At 38.6% G+C, this 24,293-nt stretch overlaps 2 protein-coding genes across 2 annotated transcripts; one reads left to right on the plus strand and one right to left on the minus strand.

The window, feature by feature from the left end:
• The first annotated feature begins 3,847 nt into the window (after positions 1 to 3,847).
• Positions 3,848 to 4,906, plus strand: LOC106062981 (uncharacterized). Its single transcript, XM_013221292.2, has one exon. It carries the CDS (start codon positions 3,848 to 3,850, stop codon positions 4,904 to 4,906), a length of 1,059 nt encoding a protein of 352 aa, XP_013076746.2.
• Positions 4,907 to 17,274: 12,368 nt separating this feature from the next.
• LOC129928066 (uncharacterized) lies at positions 17,275 to 20,444 on the minus strand. Its single transcript, XM_056040334.1, has 2 exons — positions 20,212 to 20,444; positions 17,275 to 19,480 (listed from the first exon to the last, which is right to left on the minus strand). Exon 2 carries the CDS (start codon positions 18,682 to 18,684, stop codon positions 17,821 to 17,823), a length of 864 nt encoding a protein of 287 aa, XP_055896309.1. The 5' UTR covers positions 18,685 to 19,480; positions 20,212 to 20,444; the 3' UTR covers positions 17,275 to 17,820.
• Between the last annotated feature and the right edge of the window lie 3,849 nt (positions 20,445 to 24,293).

The raw sequence follows: 24,293 nt of genomic DNA on the forward strand, positions 1-24,293 counted from the left end.
GTTTGTCACGACATTAGCTGTATCTTCTCCTCTAGTTTGTCACGAGAGCGGTAGCAAGCATAGACGTTCTTCTTTTGGACCTTGGGAAGACACATATCTGACAACAAAGCCAACTAGTGTCGTGTCTTTCATGTCGCAAGACTCATCTATATTAAGTGAGAAGGAAGAAGAAAGTTAAATGTCTTTCACCTGCAAATATGTTTACATTTCAAGACATGGGGAAGGGGTGCGCTGAAAAGCGAGTTTAAGTGGCTGAGAGATAGAATCAGTGCCTAATCCTAGTTGATCGAATCAGAACGATTTTAATTTTTTTTTGAAAATAAAATAAGTAATATCTGGGTATGGAACTAAAGAGCCGCAGCTTAACATCCAAAGAGACGCATGTGGCTTGCGACCCGCAGGTTGCCGACCCCTGGACTAGAGTAACATCTTTAGTAAAATCACTAAATTTAGAAAGCCTTAAGGGTAGAAAAATTAAAAGTAAATAACAATTATACATAAAACACTGAACCATAAGCTTCAAATACAAAATCCAAATTTAATAATTTACTCTGAAAGACACAAAGATAGGGGCACATTCCTCTTTCCATATGCTAGGACAAATTTGTTCAAATACTCCTTCCCTAGCGCTATTATGGACAAAATATTGACAACATTGTCTTTTTGGGGTATCATTCAATATGAAAAACTTCAATCCTATGCGCGATTAAAAAAAAACGGCATTATGCAATATTGAGGGTAATGAACTTTTACACATTGAACATGCTTCATGGGCATACATTAGATACACGGCTAACAATGACAATGAGCTTGCAACCATAGCTACAGTGTGGGTCTACAAGTCTGTCATGGGACGTCTATCGAGTAGGTCAGCTGAAGCGGCGTGAGGGACCAACTGCTCTGATGACAAGTACAGGGATCGCCACTGCATCTATACGTGTCAGAAGGCGAGCGTCACCGACAACGGTCATGAAGAAGTCAAAGCAACGATCACGACATCGTCTGGAGAACGGACTGGCCAACTGGAGAAAGAGAAAGCGACACCCTCAGAGAACAGTGCAGATGCCTTAATGGGGAAGACGCTCCCTGCCGTTTGTAGCTCCCATAAACCGACCTCCGCCTGCACTGACCACGTCCACTACCTTGAATCTGTTCGGGACGAACTGACCTGAGAAGGGGACAATACTGTAACTCGGCTCCCGCGCCACACTGATGGTGCGCATAAGTCCACATTGATGGTGCGCATAAGAGCGCCATTGAGCACAAGCAGTAGAAGACATGATACAGGAAGAAGGACTGATGTAGATCCGGCTGTGGTGATCTGAGTCTGAGCTGTCTTGACTCAAGAGAACGTCCTTTGTGCTATCTGTGAACCGTATTGAGGACCTGAGGCGGCACTGGGAAGTGTGTCGGTGGTTTGTACTGGTATTTAGGTAGAAAAGAACTGGTGTCACTTAAGATAAGAGACTCTGGAACTTGATAGCCGAAGTCCATGCCTGTTTGTTTATACTAGCTGTAAATAAATACCTCACTATTAATACCTCCTGACTTTCATTGAGGGCTTGCCTTAGAGTTAGAACACTATTCTAGTTACAAAATATAATGACCATAAATATGTGCAATGAAGACAAATCGTCACGAATAACATGCTATAGAATATTGAATTGTAAGCCTATAATAAAGCACACATAGTCTAACATGAACTACAGACTAGCCTATTCTAGTTTATTACAATAAAAGCTTATCCTTATTAACTTTATTTTAGTGGAAGCACTACATGTTAGGTTGATTCCTAGCAGAAGTTAAATGCTTTTAAGGTGTAAAAAAAACAAACTGGCTGAACTTTGACTACTCAGAAAATCAGAGGGGTGCACGTACATGGTCAGCCATCATTCCCCGATAAGCCTAGGCTTAGTCTACTACAACTGTACTTCATTCAACAGTGGAACTTGTTCAGGTACTACTTAGATTGATCTGATGGTGCAAAAAAAAACATTAATTAGAGAATCAAGGGGGTGCAAGTGCACCACCTTGCATCCCTCTGCGGACGCCCATGGCTGGGTCGGATATGTCACCCGCATGCCAGATGGAAGAATCCCTAGGGACATCCTAATTGCTGAACTTGCGGAGAAAGTCAAGGGCAGCTCAAGACTAACCTATAGAGATGTCTGCAAGGGAGACATGAGAACCACAGGCATCAACGATAGTATGTGGGAGGAGATAGCCCAAGACTAACTTATAGAGATGTCTGCAAGGGAGACATGAGAATCACAGGCATCAACGATACTATGTGGGAGGAGATAGCCCAAGACCGGACAGCATGGAGACAGACTGTGCGTGCAGGTACGAAGCTCACAGAGAGCAAAAGAAACGAAACTGCCTTAGTCATGAGAAATAAAAAAAAAGCTGCCCACATATCATTGACTATATAAAATTCAACATTGCCAACTTTAAATTTAAAGCTTTAAATTTCGTTTTTAGCTAAGCTTGACTAAAATAACTTCTTTTGACTTGAGAGATGCGATAGACCCCCTGGTTGTAGTTTAAAAAGCTTGAATGTTCACAAGTGAATCTCTTATAAAGAAAAACAAGACCATAAAACAGCTACTCATCCTTAAATTATCAATAATTCATCGCTCTGCGTTTATCACTAAGAGATCCATTTTCTAGCCTGCTTGCTTATTTCTTGTAATTTTAAAATTTATTCTCGAAGTCCATCCCCTCCCCCTTTCGCCGAAAAAAAAAATCGCTACAGGCAGCCATTTAATGTAATTTAGTTTATTTTCTGTAAATAATTAGATGTACATAAAAAATCTAAGCCAGTGTGAGTCTATTTTTTTTTTTATTTTTTTTTTTCTTCAGCCCAATCATCGTGATTAACTTATCAATAATAAACGTGTCTTCAATTTTTATCCAAACGATGTTCCTATTCCTACGATACAAATTGTTTTCATTAATTAAACTAGCCAAAATAGATCAAAACATTTACCTCACGCTAATCTTACAAACCAGAATCTCCTTTTCTTCTGCTGCCCTGAAGGCAGTGTGGCAAGTCTTCTGCTGCCCTGGAGGCTGTGTGGCAAGTCTTAGTATCGATTTAGTTCAGGGAGAAAAGCAGAAGTGGAATCGAAGTTTCAGCTAATTACGCCAGATAATATACATAGCAAATGCAAAAGTTAACAATCCAAAGTGATTTTTAATTGGGTTTTATTCTAGCAAAATCTCCTTGGGCTACAGTTGCTTGACTAAAAGTGCTACTGGTAGCCTCTACTAAGATGTAGACAATTTTACAACAATTATTTACTGATGCGGATTTAATTCGTGTTTAATATTTTTATAGCATTCTATGAACTGTTGACATTTAAGGGGATATACTATAGACCAGAAGTTTTGTTTTAATTAGTAGAATCTCGTTTTCAAAGAAAGGCGATATACCCCACCTGGTTGTAGTTTAAAAAGCTTGAATGTTAAGTGTTGAATATTGATGATCGCATTTCTTTAAAAAAAAATAACTATATAAGTCCTGAATCTTTAGTTAGCTTATAGTTTCAATAAGTTAATGCCCTTGGTCAGTCATCTTGGTCAAACACAAGTTTGATAGTTTCTGTACAATCACAACATAAGAGTTGGCAACAGCTTTACTCAACTTGGTTCTTCACTTATATTAACAAGTAAAAACGAGACGCTGTTAGAAGCGCATACACGTCTGTGTTATCTATTTCTAGATTTCTGACATTTTAAAATTAATCAAGTGAAATATAACGACAAAGTTTATCCTAAAAGTAGATTTTGCCATCACTCGAATCATTTGACTACAAGTTTACAAGTCATCAGTAAATACTTAACAATGGCTACAGGCAATGCTGGCAACGCATCCATAACTAATCTGACAGAAACAACATTTCTGAAAAATGATAACTCGCTGTACTGTTTTCGCGGAACACTAGATTACATCCAGCAATTTCAACTGTTCTTGTGTTTCATCAACCCGGTGTTCGCTCTCATTGGTCTGATCTTAAACATTATCAGTATGATCATACTCCACAAAAATCAACTCAAGAAGCCATCCAACTTACTTCTGTTCGCCCTTATGGTAGCTGACACAATGAACATGATGGTTAATCTTAACTTCTCGTACATGCTCAAGTATTTTGGCCCGGTAAAGACCAAACCAGGTTACTGCACATGGGAATACGGCATTACTGTGAACACCATTATCTATGGGTATTATCAACTATGCTTCTTTATAGGTACTTGGGGGCATTGCGTGAATGCCACCATACCAGTCATCATCACCCTGGAAAGAGCTTTAGCAGTTTTTTTACCGGTCACTTTTACTAAGCTGGTTACGACCAGATCAGCGTTAGTTAGTTGTAGTTTGGTTTACATTGGCTGGTTAGTTTGGAATTGCTTCACCGCATCAATTGGCAAAGTGGTCCATATTGAAGTTTCCAGTGGGAAGTTTGTTTCTATCAACACCGCCACAGACTTCTTCCGGCAGAACTACGCCCTCATTTATATCTTCTACGTATATGTGGCCGAATCTTTGGCTTCTTGGGTGCCCATATGTTTGGTTATCCTAGGGTGCATCGCCATCGGAATACGCGTCCGAGTTTCCCTTTTGCGACGGAAACGTCTGTCGGGGATAAAAGCAAAGTTGAAGTGGTCGCCACGGACGACTCGGACTCTGGTGACCACGTGTTTGATATTTGCCGTGACGCACGCTGTCAATTCATTTATCTCAGCCTTCGTGCCAATCAGTGACACCACTCCAGTCCTGACATACTTTCTGGTGTATCTGGCAGAGTTCATCAATCTGATCAATTGTTCTAGTAATTTCTTTGTCTACGTTCTCTGCAACAGAAATCTCTGGAATATTTTCAAAGATCTCATTACATGGCCTTAAAAAATAGAACACATAGTTATATGTGTATCCTGTTTTTTGCGATTCATTTCATTACTCCAATTTAAATCACCTTTTTTTTATATCTGAAAACTATCAAATGACGTCTCGTTTTTAAGGGAAGTTGATAACCATCTAACGTATGCCAGTAATGCTTTTGGACGCCTTCAAGCAAGACTGTGGCGGAATAAATAGCCCCGCCTGACTACAAAAATCAGATATAAAGATATTTTTGAGAATGCCGCTATGGACAGTATAGAGTAACTTCTTATATAGTCCAACTGGGGGCCCCAGGCACGAAAAAACTTGAAAGATCCACTTAGGCCGGCGAACTTTCTTTAACTGACATAGATGAGAGAAACTGGTTGTATCCGGCTTCGGAAAGAGACATCTGGAGATCATTGACAAAGGCTGCCGGGATACACATTTAAGATGAAAAAGAAATTCACGGCGAGGACAGACGTAGACGTCACAAAATAAACGAAAACAAAATAAAAATTGCTTGTAGTCGTACGTCATTAGTCTACAAAATAAAACAAACAAAACTATTTTATCCACATTGTTTTTAAAATTGTTTATTTGCATATGTGAGAAATTATAGCACAGTGCAGGACTGGCCACTGTCCTATTGGCTCATATTTCTCATGGCTAGGGCTAAATTTCGATTCACGGTGCCCCCGTTGCGGGGAAAAAGAAGAAACAGTGACTTATATTCTGTTTGACTGCCCAAGACTTGCTGATCTCCGCATCGACAGGTCTTGGAAACCAAAAATTCTTGATCTTTATGGTGACATGTATGCACTACGCAATACAGCAGGGTTTCTGTCCAGGGTTTTTGCAAGAGAGGATTTGAGCCTCTCCAGACCTCACTTAAATAGAGTTTGATGATGGTGGGGATGATGATTTGCATATGTGTATAATTTGCACACTTTATTAAAAAAAAAAGGGTTAAAGTAAAATAAAAATAACTGTTGCACGTACATGAACAAGACAAAGTAGATGAGCAACTCTGATTTTCAATAGCGCTTGAAGTTCTAAACTGACAGACACGGGGTACCTACAACAAAAAAACAGTATCGCCTTTTTCTTACGGAACGATACAAAAACTAGAACAATGATCTTTACCTAGCTAAACAGCACAAAAAATTTTGCTCGAAAAGACGTTTTAGTAAAAAGTTCCATACACCAGCAGCCGATGTGTTGACTGCCTAGTGATCAACCGATAGAACATGTCAATAAAGTCTGTTAGGTTTTTTTAAGGACCTCCTAATCCACTTAACGTACAGTATTGCGCTTTAGGGCGGTAAGCCGTTTAACATCACTTTTAAATGTTTTTCACGATATGGTTTACAATATCAAGGATGCAGTAGGTAACTTACAGTGGGTAACTTACAGTGGTAACTTACAGTAGGTAACTTACAGTAGGTAACTTGAAGTGGGTAACTTACAGTGGTAACTTACAGTGGGTAACTTACAGTGGGTAACTAACAGTGAGTAACTTACAGTAGGTAACTTACAGTGGGTAACTTACAGTAGGTAACTTACAGTAGGTAACTTACAGTAGGTAACTTACAGTGGGTAACTTACAGTGGTTACTTACAGTAGTTAATTTACAGAAGGTAACTTACAGTAGGTAATTTACAGTGGGTAACTTACAGTAGGTAACTTACAGAAGGTAACTTACAGTAGGTAACTTACAGTGGGTAACTTACAGTAGGTAACTTACAGTAGGTAACTTACAGTAGGAAACTTACAGTAGGTAACTTACAGTAGGTAACTTACAGTAGGTAACTTACAGTGGGTAACTTACAGTAGGTAACTTACAGTAGGTAACTTACAGTGGGTAACTTACAGTGGGTAACTTACAGTAGGTAACTTACAGAAGGTAACTTACAGTGGGTAACTTACAGTAGGTAACTTACAGTAGGAAACTTACAGTAGGTAACGCATAGTAGGTAACTTACAGTAGGTAACTTACAGTAGGTAACATACATTAAATAACTTACAGTGGATAACTTACAGTGGGTAACTTACAGTAGGTAACTTACAGTGGGTAACTTACAGTAGGTAACTTACAGAAGGTAACTTACAGTAGGTAACTTACAGTAGGAAACTTACAGTAGGTAACGCATAGTAGGTAACTTATAGTAGGTAACTTACAGTAGGTAACTTACAGTGGATAACTTACAGTATGTAACTTACAGTGGGTAACTTACAGTGGGTAACTTACAGTGGGTAACGCACAGTGGGTAACTTACGGTAGGTAACTTACAGTAGGTAACTTACAGTGGGTAACTTACAGTGGGTAACTTACAGTGGGTAACGCACAGTGGCTAACTCACAGTGGTTAACTTAAAGTAGGTAACTTACAGTGGGTAACTTACAGTGGGTAACTTACAGTAGGTAACTTACAGTGGGTAACTTACAGTGGGTAACGCACAGTGGGTAACTCACAGTGGGCAACTTACAGTAGGTAACTTACAGTGGGTAACTTACAGTGGGTAACTTACAGTGGGTAACTTACAGTGGGTAACTTACAGTGGGTAACTTACAGTGGGTAACTCACAGTGGGTAACTTACAGTGGGTAATGCACAGTGGGTAACGCACATTGGGTAACTCACAGTGGGTAACTTACAGTGGGTAACTTGCAGTAGAGCTTGAAAATCTTGAATTTAACAGTGGTCAAGTAAACATAAGAATGAATAAAACAAAAAACTTATTTAAAAACATAGGTTATCAAGACCTTCCTCATTTCGTACACATCAATAACCAAAAAGCTTGCTATTTTATAGATTTTTCGCCACGAATGACAGTCACCTATATAAACATCAATGACTCTTTATTTGTTAAAATGTAATGAAAGAAAATCCCAGAAGTCATTGATAAATCGAGTGTGTTTTTAATAACCTTCACAACTAATGTTATGCATGAGAATAAATTTCAAATATTAACATATTTCGTTACTAGCCGGATATGACCCGCGGCCCTTAGTTTGGGTATTACTAATGTATTGGATTGAATTTAAATCTATGTCAAACATGGAAAATGTTCCTATCACATTTAAAAAATGAAATAGTGTAAAAATGAAATTATCCGTTCAGCCATCTTATTCATATCTATACTATAAAGTAGAATGTAAGGCGTATGTATGTATGTCCCGCATAGAAATCAAAATCTTTTGACCAATCTTGATTAAATTTGGCAGAAATTTTCCTTGGGGGCTAACTGGAACCGTAGCGTATGTATAGTAACCCTAAAACAAATTTAAGACCCTAAAAAAATTTGCCATACTCTATGAAAGCATAGAATTTTATAAATCAAGGCCATGTTTACCATGTCTACATTGTTAATTAAGATCTAGGTTCACAGTCAGCAATAAACAAACAACAACCATTAGTGTCATGGCCTGAGAATGATACTTTATTATATTGAACGCGGGCACATTTGCGCACCATATCAACATCACCTTTTCTTTAAAAAAAATATAAGAAAAATAAAACATTTCGGGGAGTATCATAAAAAAATAAAATAAAACCACAACAACATAAACAACAAAACATAACATACATATATACGCTTCAATGAATACGAAACATATCACATTTAAAAATCAACATTCAATAGTTTATTAAAACACATAGTCATTGAATCTTGTCGGTTTCTTCAACTATTCCCTTGGTCGCAGGTAATGATTAGTTGATGAGTGGCGAATGTGTTGATTATTAGTTGTCCTGTAAGTTGTTATCAGTATCGGGAAATATATCTTCTTGTGTTTCTCTGTTCGGGTTGATATTAATTCTTGGTACACTGCATTTGAAGTACTTGCTGGACTAGTGACATATGAAACCCTTGAGCAGCACTGTCTCACTCTCCAAGATATATGGAAAAGCAAATGTACAGACTCCAGGAACGGAAAGAGCTAAAAGAAATGATAAATCAATGCCAGAATGAAGAACAAAAAGCTAATATTAGAACCCAGTAGTGTGTAGTAAACAAGTCTGTAAGAAAGAATGCAAGAGATGACAAAAAAATGCTTCCTTCATGAAGTCGATGCAGAAAAGGCAGAAGAGCAAAGAGACATGAAAAGGTTGTACGACATAACAAGAACCTTAGCAGGAAGAAACACCAACAGGCCAGTGAAAGACAAACAAGGAAAGATTATCACCAGTGATGTTGGACAGAAGGATAGATGGGCGAACACTTCCAGGAAATTTTGAACCGACATCCTACTGAATCGATTCCGGACATACCCCCAGCTAGAGAAAAAATGGATGTTAACACAGGTCCTCTTACTAAAGGGTAGATCATCAAGGCCATCAAGAATGCAAAAAAGGGAAAGGTGCCAGGCCCAGATGGTATACCAGTAGAGACACTAAAAGCAGACCCCAAAATATCAGCTGAAATGCTGCATCCACTGCTATGCAAGATTTGGGAACAAGAACAGGTCCCTAACATCTTGAAACTAGGTTACCTAATTAAATTTCCCAAAAATGATGACCTAACTAAATGCAACAACTGGCGAGGAATCATGTTACTGTCAACCCTTATCAAGGTCTTAACTATGATAATACTGTAACGCCTAAAAGATGCCCTAGACAAAAGACTAAGACCAGAACAGGCTGGATTCCGTAAAGAGAAATCCTGCACTCACCACATTGCTACACTATGTATTATCATAGAACAATCTATCGAGTGGCAATCTCCTCTATACATGACCTTTGTTGATTTTGAGAAAGCCTTCGACAGTATTGACAGAGACGTAATCTGGAGACTGATGAATCACTACGGAATTCCAAAAAAAATTCACCAATATCAATAAACAGTTATACAATGACTCATCGAGCCACGTCAATTTTCTGGGAAGTAGAGTTAGTAAAGACGGCGGATCTGATGATGATATACTAATTCGGATCAATAAAGCTAGGTTTGCCTTTTCAACTCTTCAAACAATCTGGCGCTCGAAGGCACAATCTCTACATAATAATACAAACGTTAAGCCTTAGAGTTCCGCAAGGCCTAAATAGGTGTTCCGCGAAATATTAGAATAGTAAAATAGTAGGCCACAACATGAATTATTCTCTCTAATAAAATTAAGCTTAGTGTTCCGCTAAATACTCAGAATGTATGAAGTGTTCCATAAAGGTAAACACGTTTGGTAGACCCTAGTCCTGACTATTTATTTCATCAATGCAATGTGAGGTTAACAGGGGATCAATTACATAAGGTGAACAATTTTAAACAAACTTATTTGATTTTGTTGTTTGTAATTGTTTTATGAAAGGAACTGTAGACAATGTTATTATAATTTTTTGTAATAGGGCCTGGATATAGCCAGAGTTCATGTTTTATACTGAAACTCGTAGACTCATCAGTCATGTAAGATAATGCTACAAAGAGAAACAGAGTTGTCCTTCCTTTAATTGCTTGCTGCATCTGTGTCTTTTCTGTTACTAATTGGATGAGTTCCAGTTCAACTTGGAAGTTCACATTAAGTAGTCATTATTCATCCTAAGACAGAAACATTGTGGCAAAGTTTAAACTATATATATCCTCACATGAAAAAGGGGGGGAGGAAGTGGGGATGTTGGCTAGGTGGTAAAGCACATGGCAGCAGAATCTCAAGGGTCTCAAGTTCGATCTCAGTGAAGAGTGGGATTTTGAAACAGAGAAACGTATATTTGTCCTATTGTCTGAAATGGGTTCTTTATTTTTATTTTGTCCTCCTATTCCTTTTAAGCACTTGTTTAGACACTTTTAGTTTTTGACACAGATAACTGTTGGTAGCATTGTCACTAGCTGACACCCGGTTTTATATAGGGTAGGTAGACTAATTACCTAAACTATGGATCATATCTTTATAACATTCTAAAAACTTGTTTTAGTAGTTCACCAGTTACCATTCAGAGTACTCTGCTGTACAATATACTTATAATCTTTTATTGGCTTCACCCTACATAAACAGTCGACTACTTGACGAAATGTTTTGAAGACTTTTGTTTTTCTCTAATCATTTTGACACTGATCTTTGGAGCACTTTGTTATAGACACATTGAGAGAGAGAGAGAGAGAGAGAGAGAGAGAGAGAGAATAAAAATAAATACCATTTGACCAATCTTGATAGAACTTGGCATACATGTTCCTTAGATCATGGCGCAGACCTTAGTATGTGTTTAATATCCCTACCACAACCGAAGGGCAATAAAAATAGACTGAATTCAAGTATATATAAATATTAGCAATGGAGCTAAAAATAGCTAATTGACCTAGATATCTAGATCCAATTATTGAATGAAAACATTGGCTTGTCTATTTAGAACTGCACGATATCAAGATGTCAAATATATTTTGTAATTAAAGCGAACGCGTGAATGCAACTGTTAATATATCATTGTTAGTTTAATTTTTATGTAGATATAGATCTAGAATCTATAAAAAAAACTTGAATGCCATATGCCATAGCATTAGAGAAGGGTCTCGGACTGCAGATGCCGTACACACCAGAAGCAGAAAGAAAGGTGAAAATGCAACGGCGCCTGGTGATTACATATGCCCAAACTGCGACCGCAGCTGTGTATCAAGGATTGGCCTCTTTAGTCAGTTGCAAAGGGAAAAGATTGTCTCTCGAGACGCCATAGTAGTCTAGTCAATAACTAAACACTTGTTTGTTTGTAAAATGTTTTACATGTTTCGGATGTTCCTCCAGAGTTGAAGATAGTTTACTTCCTAGTCCAAACCTCCCGCAGGACGACGGGGGATGGGAGCGGGCAGGGTTTGAACCCTCGACCGTCGATAAATCCGAACGACAGCACAAACCACACGACCAGGCAGCCACTTTGAGCCTAGTAAATAACTAAACACTTTGTGTTGACCTAGATCTAGCTACACGCACGCTATGACGACAGGAATTAATTTTTTTTTGTATATATGTCGCTATGTTGTTAACAGGTCTAAATGCGCATAAGTAAATCTGAAAGAAAAAAGTAGATAATAAAGATTTAAAATTAGACCGAAGCGGTAGATGTAGGCTTAAATGCTTTAAAAAACACATTGGAAAGTAAATTGTGCTGCCCTGATCTAAAACTACTGATACTCTCATTAAGACCTTTTAGGAACATCGGACCACTAAACAGTAAAACTGCTGCATAATTACCGAAACCAAAGTCATTCAAAAACAAGATTACAAAGAGAGTTTGTGTTGCCACACAAACTCAGAGGCGGCCCCCGTGGGAGACGGATCCCTGTCGGATCGGCCTATTCGCTGGTCGACTGAGGATGGCATCGAGCAGGGTATGAAACCGAGACCATAGAGATAATCAGTCCTGCGCGCTAACCGCACGATCAGGCATTGCTCTTAATCTAATGACAAACTGGTTACAAACTAATAGCCTACTATTGATAATATACCTACACATTACGGAATGACAACTACCGGATATGTACAATATGTCAGAAGAGCGATTTTAGATAATCTTTTTGTATTGAGCATTTTCATTTAAATGGAACTAGAAAGTCGCTGCATAAAATGTTCATTTAAAAAAATGTGCGTAATATTTACATACAAAGTGCATTATAGCCTTTATAAACAAAAAGAAATGTTTTCTTTTAATTTTAGCAGCTAGTTGACCAGAAAAAACATCTTTAACTATTATTTATATTTGTTGTAAATATTTTCTGTACATTTTATAATATAGATTTGACTTAGTGATACTGAAAATACACAACAATTATACATCTTTGTTAGCATATTGTAATATTGCCGCCCTTATATTTACGTAATTGTTTTAGAATTTATGTATTTTTATGAAAAAATCGCTTGCATAATTAATTTTATAAATTAAACGGTTTGCTTTTAGAAAACCAAAAGTAGCCGTTGCTCCTAAACTTTTCAAGCCGCATTTAATGATGAAATAATATTTTTCATATCTCTTCTAGTTTTCGAGATCTGAGTGTGACAGACGGACAGACGGACATTTTGCACAAACCTAATAGCGGCTTTTTCCCCTTACGGGGGCCGCTAAAAACAGCACAAGAATGGACTCAAGACATTCTCAAACTACAGGGTTGTCTAGACTGCACCACTTCAAATCTGGAAGAATAACTCGAAGCATTGACGAATTACATTAAATCCTGTGAAAACATGTGTATCAGTACTAAGAATATCAAGATATACCCCAACAATAAACCATGGGTCACCGCAAAAATAAAACGTGAAATCATCAAAAAGAGAAGAGCATACATGAGTGGCGACAGACAGACAAGGAAAAGAGCTCAACGCAATCTCAATGTCACTCTTGAGGAAGGGAGGAGAAACTACCGCACCAAGTTGGAAGACTCGATTGATACAATTAATACAAGTGACATGAGACAGGCGTGGGGTATCATGAGCAAAATGGCAGGAGCACAAGTCAAAAGTAAAAATTAATTTGCTTCAAGAGACGGCAAAACATTATCCAACGAGTTTAATTATTTCTATTGTCATTACAGCACTAACGATTTTAATTATCTAAGACTCAAAGCCCTTGAAGAAGTCAAAGGTAACAATTGTTGAGAATTAGCGATTAGTAAAGAGAAAGTCTGCAACATTTTCAAAAACGTCAACCCACTGAAAGCTGGTGGGCCTGATGGAATAAAAGGGCGAATCTTAAAAGAATGTGCTGAACAACTAGCTGAACCTTTCCTAGAGATTTTCTCCACTTCATTACTAAACCATGAGATACCACCTGTGTGGAAGTCGTCCCTAATTGTACTGCGCCAAAGGTTTCCAAACCAAAGGAAATGAATGACTATAGATCTGTTTCACGTACTTCCATTGTGTCTAAATGTTTAGAAAAACTGGTTAAAATGTTTCTTCTGAATGATCTTTGCAGTAAGTTGGATCCTTTACAATTTGCTAACTAAAGCGGTAATGGTATAGACGATGCCATCCTAAATATTTTAAATTGTGACTACAAATATCTGGACTTACCTAACACTTATGTTAGATTGTTCTTTATTGATTTCTCATCAGCTTCATTTACTGATTGAAAAATGAAAGCGTTAATGTAAATGTTATATCAAATAAGACAAAGACCGAGACTAAGACTGCTTTAATGATTCTTATGGAAATGCACGAATATTTAACACAGGGGCGCCCCAGAGGGCTGTGACATCGCCATTGTGGTTGGTTCATTTCGTACACCAATGATTTTCAATCCGATAGTCCTTTTTGCTAAGCAAGATAGAGTTAATAATCCAAAATAATTGTACATGAGTTTTATTCGAGCGAAATCTCTTAGGGCTACAGTTGCTTGAACACAAAGTACTAGTGCTAGCCTCTACTAAGATGTAGACGATAGTACTCTCAGAGGTCTCCTTGATTATGTTTTATCACGCTCGCATCTGCAATATTTTAAGTTTTAATATGACTGCCTATTATGGCAATCTGAGCATTAAAAATAAAATGAACTTCATAAAATCCTAAATGCTGCTGGTAAAAATCATTGGCAAAAAACAAACCCCATTTGGGCAGCTGTTTGAGACGAACACCTGTAAAAAAAGCTAACAAGATCCTCGAAATAAAGAATCAACCTTTGTGTCAGGATTTTTTGATTTTACCATCAGAAAAGATATACAAGACACCGATGGCAAAGACAAACAGACACAAACACTCTTTTGTTCCCCTGGCAAACAAATCATTAAATAGAAACAATCTGATATAAACTTTGCAAATGAAAATTATGAATGAGTCTGGTGTGAATGTACACTTTTTTCTAGTTATAATGTTTTTTGTTTGGTGTAATGCACTAATTGCAAGACAAATTTTCTTACGGACAATAAAGATTATTATTATTATTATTATTATTATTATGTTAGAATAGAACGAGAATTCATTCTCTGGCGCAGCCAGGGTCGAGTTTCGTTAAAGGGAAACAAAATTCATCGTAGTCCCTTTAATAGTTTCCACCGAGGAATTTTCTGGTGATGTGACAGGTCTGCAGCAGTACCGCCCTCTGACAGACAACGAGAATGTTCCTAGGAATGCCAAGGGCTTTGAAGGTATCTGTAAGGTCAGTTGTTACTATCCCCTCGGTTGATATAACAATTATTATTATTATTATTATTATTATGTGTTATTTCCTATTTCTGTTCTATTTTTGTTAGAGTTTATAATACAATAACTTATTAATGGTATGTACAAATAGATAAGAATTGAAAAGATTTATAAGTTTACAATCAACACATTTTGTTTACGATTATTTAAGTGCTCTGTTGATATTGGGCCCGGTTTTTTTTTTTATCTATTTGCGCCCTGGATACTACGCCACTGCATAAATAATAACTTAAGTGAAATATCCCTCGATGTGACTTTATTATGAAACCAGAATGTTTAATGTTTTATACTTTAACACATGAAATTAATTATACTCCATTCATTTCATATTTTAATCAAATTAATATTCAAATTTGTTTTTCAAAAGCATTTTTCATACATTCGTTCCCTATTGCTGGTAAGCCGTGTTAACAATCATTCCATTTATATGTCGCTTAAATCTAATAAATTAAGGTCACGCATGCGTAGAGAGAAGCCTTCACGCACGCGCAGAGACGAACTCTATCGAAGTCTAGATCTAGATCTATCTCTAATTCAAGATCTACATCTAATTCAAATATGATAGATCTACTTTATACTTTAACACATGAACATGTCCATCTTCATTTTCAGCGAACACATTATGTACATTTTTCACATGGAGGAACTAATCGGCCAAGGCTACGATAGCTGCCCAGTGATAGGTAGCATTTAAATTTGTTTTCATGCAAGGATTCGTGAAAAATATCCTAAAGCAGACATTGTCCATAGCGAGTCCCGCAGACTTAAATTTGTTATTATTGATCTGAATGCGATTTCAGATATACGCAATTCTGTCGGTGTCATCCAGATGATTAACTATTTCTTTCATATCAGCCCCAAGCGAGAGCGTTGATGCGAAATTTACCTCTTTTGTGTGAGACTCAATGGACTGAGAAATACGAATTCATTCACATTCTAAGTCATAACTTTAAGAAGGTCTTTGATTGTTTTGCGTATTTTAAAATAACAGCTGTAAGTGAAACCTGACAAACTGCATATGTGTATACTGTGCCTCCTTCTCATGAGTTTCTGATTTGTCTTTTAATTGTCAGTTATTTATCTTTTTATGAACCAAGTTTCTGTGATGTTGCTGTCTGTCCAGCTTAGCATAAGTGGCCGCTTAACAGCACATCAGTAGTCACATTAATGACATAAATACGCTACCAACTTGGCCATGTTGAGGCATGTTGAGACATCTTGAGAAAGGCGAGACTGCTGGCAGGTAAACGGGGTATTGAGCTGGTGCTACCGAGAATTTGTAGCCGACAAACACACCGAGGAAAAAAAAAACTGTGTTTAGATTTCGGGAGTTATTACAGAACACGGCTTTACATTATTTAACTTTGTTTGTTAGTTTCTTCATTAATTATTCGCTTTTCAAGCAATAATAATGCTCGGTTCAACTTGTTTTGTCTGCATCCTAAAATAATGCAAGAGCTGTAACATTATGAAGAATATCAGTCTGCCAGATAAGCGTTTATCGCGACATGAAGCAATTCAGTAGTAAAGTTATTGACAGTTTCGGTAGCGTTTACATTTTTTGTTTGATCGACCGTCGGGATGCAAGGACCACACGGAGTACAGTAAATAGTTTGATCACATGTATGGGTGACGTAGTGCACTATTTCTTTTCTTTTCTTTGTAATAAAAAAGTTACAGTTACAACTTTGAGTCATGAGTGGCGACTTGCACCCCCCCCCCCCGCAAATAAAATCAAATCTGCGGGCGCCCATGTCAGATGATTATTTTTTTAACCATCCCATCCAATGAAGAATACATTTCCATCCTTAGTTCTTTTTTGTGTGTCAACACAGAATCTTAATCTTTTTTCACCTGGCATCTTGTGGCTAACATGTCTTTGAGGTTCTGCGCTAATCACCAAATCTGAACACATACAAGTAAAGGTAACACTATTTATGTCTATGGGTAACACTGGCTTCGGCGATGTTCTCCAGACTAGTAGTTAAAATTGTTTTTAATCTTTTCCGCTTAAGTGCGCAGTCTCGAATTAACAATCACTTGTTTTTGAAGGTACACTTACGCGCCCTTAATTCAGTTAATACAGGGGTTAGAAACCCAAGGTAGGTGAAAAAATTGAGGCTTCATAGCAACTAACATTCCGCCTGCTTTAGATGTAGTAGAAGGGTTTTCATCTCTTATAGTCAATGTCTCTAAAGTTTCTATAATATTGTTGTAACTCTCTAAGGCAGGCACTCAACGAAAGACAGGTTGGCAAAAGTAAACGATGTATTTATTTATTATAACTAGTATAAGCAGCAACAAATAGTAATAGTTACTAGTTAGACTTGGACGTCTGCTATAAAGTCACAGGGAGTAATATGTCTAAGTTCTAAGAGTCCTACTTTATACCAGAACAGACTCCCATGACTTCTAACCGGCTCACAACAGTCCTTCTTCCTGTCTCAATATGTCTTTCACTAGTCGTGTTCAGTAGTGCTCAGATGCGCACCATTAGTGTAACGCGGGAGCGGGGTTACAACATTGCCCCCTTCTCAGATCTGTTCGTCCCGAAAAAATTCAGGTGCCCTACAGGGTGGTGGACGTTGGTCAGTGCAGGTGGAGGTCGGTCAGTGGGAGTCACAGATGGCAGGGTGCGTGTTCCCCACAAAGTCATCCACACTGCTCTCTGCAGATGCCGCTTTCTCCTTTTCCAGTTGATCTGCCTTTGGTTAAGGGGGCGTCGTTTTCGTTGTCTGGCCTTTCTCTCAGTCAGCACCGACGGCAGCTTCATGGCAGGAAGAGAGGTAGTGGATGTCATGGCGGTGGTCATCAAGACCATTGGTCTTACACATTGCTCCAGCACGCTTTCTTGATGCACCGTAGGCCCCCAGGAGGCCAGGTAGTCAAACACGGCATAATCTTCAAGCGTGTCCAAAAGACATGTCTGCGGGGCACGTGCACAAGTTCATCAGCGGCAGGGTTCTTCTGACCACCTTCAAGGCCTCTCTCGCGGGTGAAAACAGAAGTATCGAAGTCCACTGGTTTCAGACCCTGTTGATGGGTTTCTTGACATTTGCACTCCCTTCGTGAAGCACCGCATGTACAGTTGTTGCTTACCGCCTGAATGCAACAATCAAAATTTAAGTTCCCCTCGTAGGTCGATCGACAGGGGTCCTTAAGGTCCAAAGTGACAGGCTCAAAGTTGTCCTGCTCTGTCCGGGTCGTTGTGGCACTCAAAGCTGGTACATCAAAAGTTTCAGTCGCGTAGCAGACTTCTTCTATTGCTTCAACTGTCTCTTTCTGTTCATCTGCGTTTTTCTTGTTAACATTGACGCATTCTTTGTAACTATCAGTACAGCCATAGTCTTGAATGAGTAACGGTTCATTGTTGTTGAATGATGGACTCCTCTCTCTTACTGGATTGATCTGGCCTTGCACGTTACGTATCAGTTTGTCCATAGAATGATTCATCGAATACTGGAAAGTACAAAGTTCACATAACCAGTTTTGCATGGTGTTCAGCACCTCACCAATATCTGGTTCTATCTCAAACACATATGTTTCCGGATCCTCCCCTTCATCAACAAGGGCCTGCCAAAGACTGGCTCTCATTTTTTCTTTGTCACAGAAGATCCTCAGCTCCCTGTCTCGGAGCTCCTCTTTTAACTGTTTACAGCTAAGTTCATCTAGCTTCCTAAGCGTTGTCATTCTTATCCTTTTGTTGAGCTGCCTAAATCCCACTTCTGACAACAGTTGTTGTAACTCTCTAAGGCAGGCACTCAACGAAAGACAGGTCGGCAACAGTAAACGATGTATTTATTTATTATAACTAGTATAAGCATCAACAAATAGTAATAGTTACTAGTTAGACTTGGACGTCTGCTATAAAGTCACAGGGAGTAATATGTCTAAGTTCTAAGAGTCCTACTTTATACCAGAACACAAAACAGACCACCGACACACTTCCCAGTGTCGCTCCAGGTCTCCCACACAGTTTCCTAGTATCACACAGGACAGCACTCAGCACCAGACTGTTCAGACTCCCATGACTTCTAGCTGGCTCACAACAGTCCTTCTTCCTGTCTCAATATGTCTTTCACTAGTCGTGTTCAGTAGTGCTCAGATGCGCACCATTAGTGTAACGCGGGAGCGGGGTTACAACAATATTTAAAAATGAAACTATCTTAACGACTTCTCCTCTGGCGCTCCAGCACATTTTAACCAAGCGCTTAAAGCTAGTTTACAGTTATTGTGTTGAGGACGTCCTAGCGGTGTGCTGAAGTCGATAAAAAGTTGTGTAAACGGTCCAGTGTACCGAAAAATGTTGCTGAATACATGAATACATTTCAGCTTCTGTCCGAATTCCAGCCAAACTCAGAGAATGGTTCGAGCAGAAAATGAATTAAGAAGATGTCAATGAAATACTAAAGAATTTTTACCCCATCCATGATAATGTAAACTCAACATTAGGAAAAATTGATCCAGTTTTGTGATGTCAGGTGAACTGTTTAAAAAATCGAAAAATATTTAGCTAATTATCACCTAATATTATTGTATTTGTGGAGACATGTGTGTGTTTAGTCTGCTTAGTTCGAAGCAGGAGTGGATCGTACTTGGATAGTAATTTCACAAAGCCATAGTAATGACCTAGATTTGGTCTTGTTATTCTTCTTCAACTTGTTCGTGATGCCCATTTAGTGCCAGATTCGGCTATTTTAGAGTCTATGGCATTTATTTATAAGCTCTAGATCTAGGTGAAACCAGCGTACTAAACAAAGGATTAACTAAATGTACTTGAGCGTGTAACAGTGCCTTGCCTTCGGAGGTTTATGTAGGTACAATGCGCTGATTTCATTGAGAAAATGTATCCTAAGTTTGATGCCCCTCACCACTTGATGCCCCTCACCACTTGATGCCTCGTGCGGCCCTCACCACTCGCACACAGCTAGCAAAAACTGAACAACCCAATGTATTAGGAAACTTTCTTCTTTAAGGAAGCGCGGTGGCTGAGCAGTAGAGCGCTTGGCGTCCAAACCGGAGTTCTCCGCGTTCGAATCCTGGTGAAGATTGAGATCTTTGGGCGCCTCTGAATCCACCCAAAGTATAGGCGGTTAGTCGCTGTGCTGGCCACATGACACCCGCGTAAACAGTAGACCGAAAAAACAGATGACCATTACATCATCTCTCCTTTAGACCACAAGGTCTGAAAGGGGGAACTTTTACTTACTTACTTACCCTTTAAATTGACGGATTTTGTGACAGACGTAGTCTTAGAAAAAAAAAAGATTTAGTTTTGTTTTTTTAACGGAACTAGTGCATGCATATGACTAAGTCAAAACCTAGTAGGGCCTACCAGAACTAGGAAGAGAAGAGCGCAAACTCTAGAAACAAAGAAGATTAAGAGAGAGAGAGAGAGAGAGAGACAGAGAGAGAGAGAGAGAGAAAGAGAGAAAGAGAGAACGCGAAAGTGGGAGGGAGTTAAGAAGAGAGCCATGTAGAGAAGGCGATAGAAGATCTGTTTCACAAGGGAATCTTTTATAAAGAAAAACAAGATAACAAATTATCAGTAATTGAATAAATTCATCGATGTGTGTTTAGTTTTTCTACGATAAAATTGTTCGAAATTTGCCCAAAGATATCAAACCATTTATCTCGCACCAATTTTAAAAATCAGAATCTCTTTCTCATCTGGCGCCCTGAAGGCTAAGTCTTGGTTGCGATGTAGTTCTGGGTGGAAGTGGAGACCAAGATTCGGCTAATTACCGCCAGATAATATACATACGTTGGAATTCCCTCAGCAATATAGAGTTAATAATACAAATGGGTTTTATTCGAGCGAAATCTCTTTGAGCTACAGTTGCTTGAACACAAAGTGCTAGTGGTAGCCACTATTAAGATGTAGACGATATTAGAACGCAAATTAATCATAACGTAATCATCTTCTTTTTTTGAAGTAACGTCTGTATTATATAAGATAAGATAATTATTTAGCATATACTGAAGTGGATTTAATTCATGTTTAATATTTTTATAGCTTGCTATTAACTGTTGACATTTTAGGGGAAACACTATAGACCAGAAATATTGTTTTGTTTAATTAGTAAAATCTCTTTTTCAAATAGAAGCGATAAACCTTTCTAATGTAATTTTTAAAAGCTTGAATGTTAAGTGTTGCCAATTCATGATCACATTTTCTTCAAAAAGCTTTATAAGTCCTGAATCTTGAGTAAGCTTCCAATACAACCTTCATTGGCCAGTCATCTCGGAAACACAAGTTTTCTATTTTCTGTACAACAACATCATAAGAGTTGGCAACAGCTTTACTAAGTTTTTCGCTTTTTTTTTAAAAAATAAAAACGAGACGATATTAGAAGAGCATACGCACCTGTGTATCTATTTATAGATTTCTGACATTTTAAAATTAATCAAGTGGAATATGGCGATAAAGTTTTTCTAAACGTAGATTCCTCAATCATTCGCATCATTTGACTACAAGTTTACAAGTCACCAGTTAATGCTTAACAATGGCTACAGGCTCTGCTGGCAACGAATCCATAACAAATCTGACTTTGCCTTTAATGACAGAAACAATATTTCTGAAAAATGATTACTCGCTTTACTGTTTTCACGGATCACTAGATTACATCCAGCAATTTCAACTGTTCTCATGTTTCATCAACCCGGTGTTCACAGTTTTTGGTCTCACCTTAAATATCTTCAGTATGATCATCCTTTACAAACATCAACTCAAGAAGCCATCCAACTTACTTCTGTTCGCCCTTGTGGTAGCTGACACAATGAACATGATAATAAATTTCAACTTCTCGTACATGCTCAAGTATTTTGGCCCTGTAAAGACCAAACCAGGTTACTGTACATGGGAATACGGTATTAATGCGAACGCCATTATCTTTGGTTATTATGAACTATGCTACTTTATAGGTACTTGGGGGCATTGCGTGAATGCGATCATACCAGTTCTCATCACGCTGGAAAGAGCTTTAGCAGTTTTTTTACCGGTGACTTTCACTAAGCTGGTTACGGCCAGATCTGCATTTATTAGTTGTAGTTTGGTTTACGTTGGCTGGTTAGTTTGGAATTGCTTCGCCGTATCAATATATAAAGTGGTACATATCGAAGTTTCCAGTGGGAAGTTTGTTTCAATCGCCACTGCCACAGACTTCTTCCGGCAGAACTACAATCTCTTTTATATTTTCTTCGCATATGTTATCGAGTCTTTGGCTTCTTGGGCGCCCATATGTTTGGTTATCCTAGGGTGCATCGCCATCGGAATACGGGTCCGAGTTTCTCTTTTGCGACGGCGACGTCTGTCGGGGGTAAAAGCAAAGTTGAAGTGGTCGCCAAGGACGACTCGGACCCTGGTGACCACGTGTTTGATATTTGCCGTGACGCACGCTGTCAATTCATTTATCTCAGCCTTCGTGCCAATCAGTGGCACCACTCCAGTCCTGACATACTTTCTGGTGTATCTGGCAGAGTTTATCAATCTGATCAATTGTTCTAGTAATTTCTTTGTCTACGTTCTCTGCAACAGACATCTCTGGGAAATTTTCAAAGGTCTCATTACATGGTCTTAAAAAGTAGCACACATATTCTGCTTTTGCGATTCATCTCATTACTCAAATTTAAATCACCTTTTTTATATCTGAAATCTATCAAATGACGTCTCGTTTTTAAGGGAAATTGATAACCACCAATAATACAAAGTAGCGCTTTTGGACGCCTCCAAGCAAGAGTGTGGCGGAATAAATAGCCCCGCCTGACTACAAAAATCGGTGTCTTCCAAGCAGTGGTTTTCTCAACTCTTCTACATAGATATAAAGATGTTTGCACTCCATCATGGACATAAGCTGCAAGACCGCACTACAATCATTGTTTTTGAGAATGCCGCTATGGACAGTGAAGAGTGACTTCTTAAAGTCCAACAGGGGGGCACCACGAACGAAAAAAAAATTTAAGACCCACTAAGGTCCAAGAACTTTCTTTAACTGTCACAGACGAGATAAACTGGTTTTACCCGGCTTCTGAAAGAGACATCTGGAGATCATTGACAAAGGCTGCCGGGATACACATTAAAGACGAACAAGAAAATCACGGCGAGGACAGACGTAGACGTATATATAATTTACCTTTACCTTTACCTATCCCTTAGTCTGTTGGACCGTTGGGGCACCAAGCAAGATTTGTCGACCGTCTTTCTCCATTCTTCCCTTTTTTTGCCTTGTTTAGAACCTCTCTCAGTGGCAGGCCTGTCCATTTTTAATGTTGTCCTCCCATCGCTTTTTCTGTCTGCCTCTTTTTCTTTTCCCTGGCACTGTTCCCTGAAGGAAGGTCTTTGCGAGCCCCGTAGAGCTTGTAATGTGGCCAAAGTTTTTAAGCTTTCGTCTTTTCACAATAGTTAGCAGGTCGTCATGGGCTCCGATCGCTACAGTAACCCTGTCTCTAATTTCTTGGTTTGTGATGCGGTCTTGGAATGTGATGCCTAGGATCCTTCTGTAGCATCTCAATTCCATTGCTAGGATCCTCCTCTCAAGCTCTGCATTCAACGTCCACGACTCGCAAGCATATAAAAATGTGGCCATGACCAGAGAGCGCATTAGTCTGATTTTGGTGCCGAGGGCTAAGCCCTTATCTTTCCATATTATTTTAAGTTTTGAAAGGGCTGCTGTGGACTGTGCTATTCGGGCCAATCATTCGGCTTTTGTTCCCTCATCTGAGATTATTGTATATATAATATGCATAGTTAATTTGGTCACAAAATAAACGAAAACAAAATACAAATTGCTTGTAGTCTTTCGTCATTAGTCTACAAAATGAACCAAACAAAACTATTTTATCCACATTGTTTTTAAAATTGTTTATTTGCAAATGTGTTGGGGTTGTCCTGTTGGCTCATATTTCTCATGGCTAGGGCTAAATTTCGATTCACGGTGCCCCCGTTGCGGTAAAAAGAAGAAACGGTGACTCATATTCTGTTTGACTGCCCTAGACTTGCTGATCTCCGTCTAGACAGGTCTGGGAAACCCAAAATTGTTGACATGTATGCACTACGCAACACAGCAGGGTTTCTGTCCAGGGCTTTTGCAAGAGAGAATTCGAGCCTCTCTCAAGCCCTCACTCTAATGGAGTTTGATGATGATGAGGATGATGATTTGCATATGTATATAATTTGCACACTTTATTAAAAAAAAGGGTTTGCGTTCAATAAACTAACAAAAATTGTTGCACGTACATGAACAAGCCAAAGTAGATGAGAAACTCTGATTTTCAATTGCGCTTTAAGTTCTAAACTGACA

The sequence above is a fragment of the Biomphalaria glabrata genome, chromosome 9 (genome assembly GCF_947242115.1).
Source record: "Biomphalaria glabrata chromosome 9, xgBioGlab47.1, whole genome shotgun sequence".
Taxonomy (NCBI): Eukaryota; Metazoa; Mollusca; class Gastropoda; family Planorbidae; genus Biomphalaria; species Biomphalaria glabrata.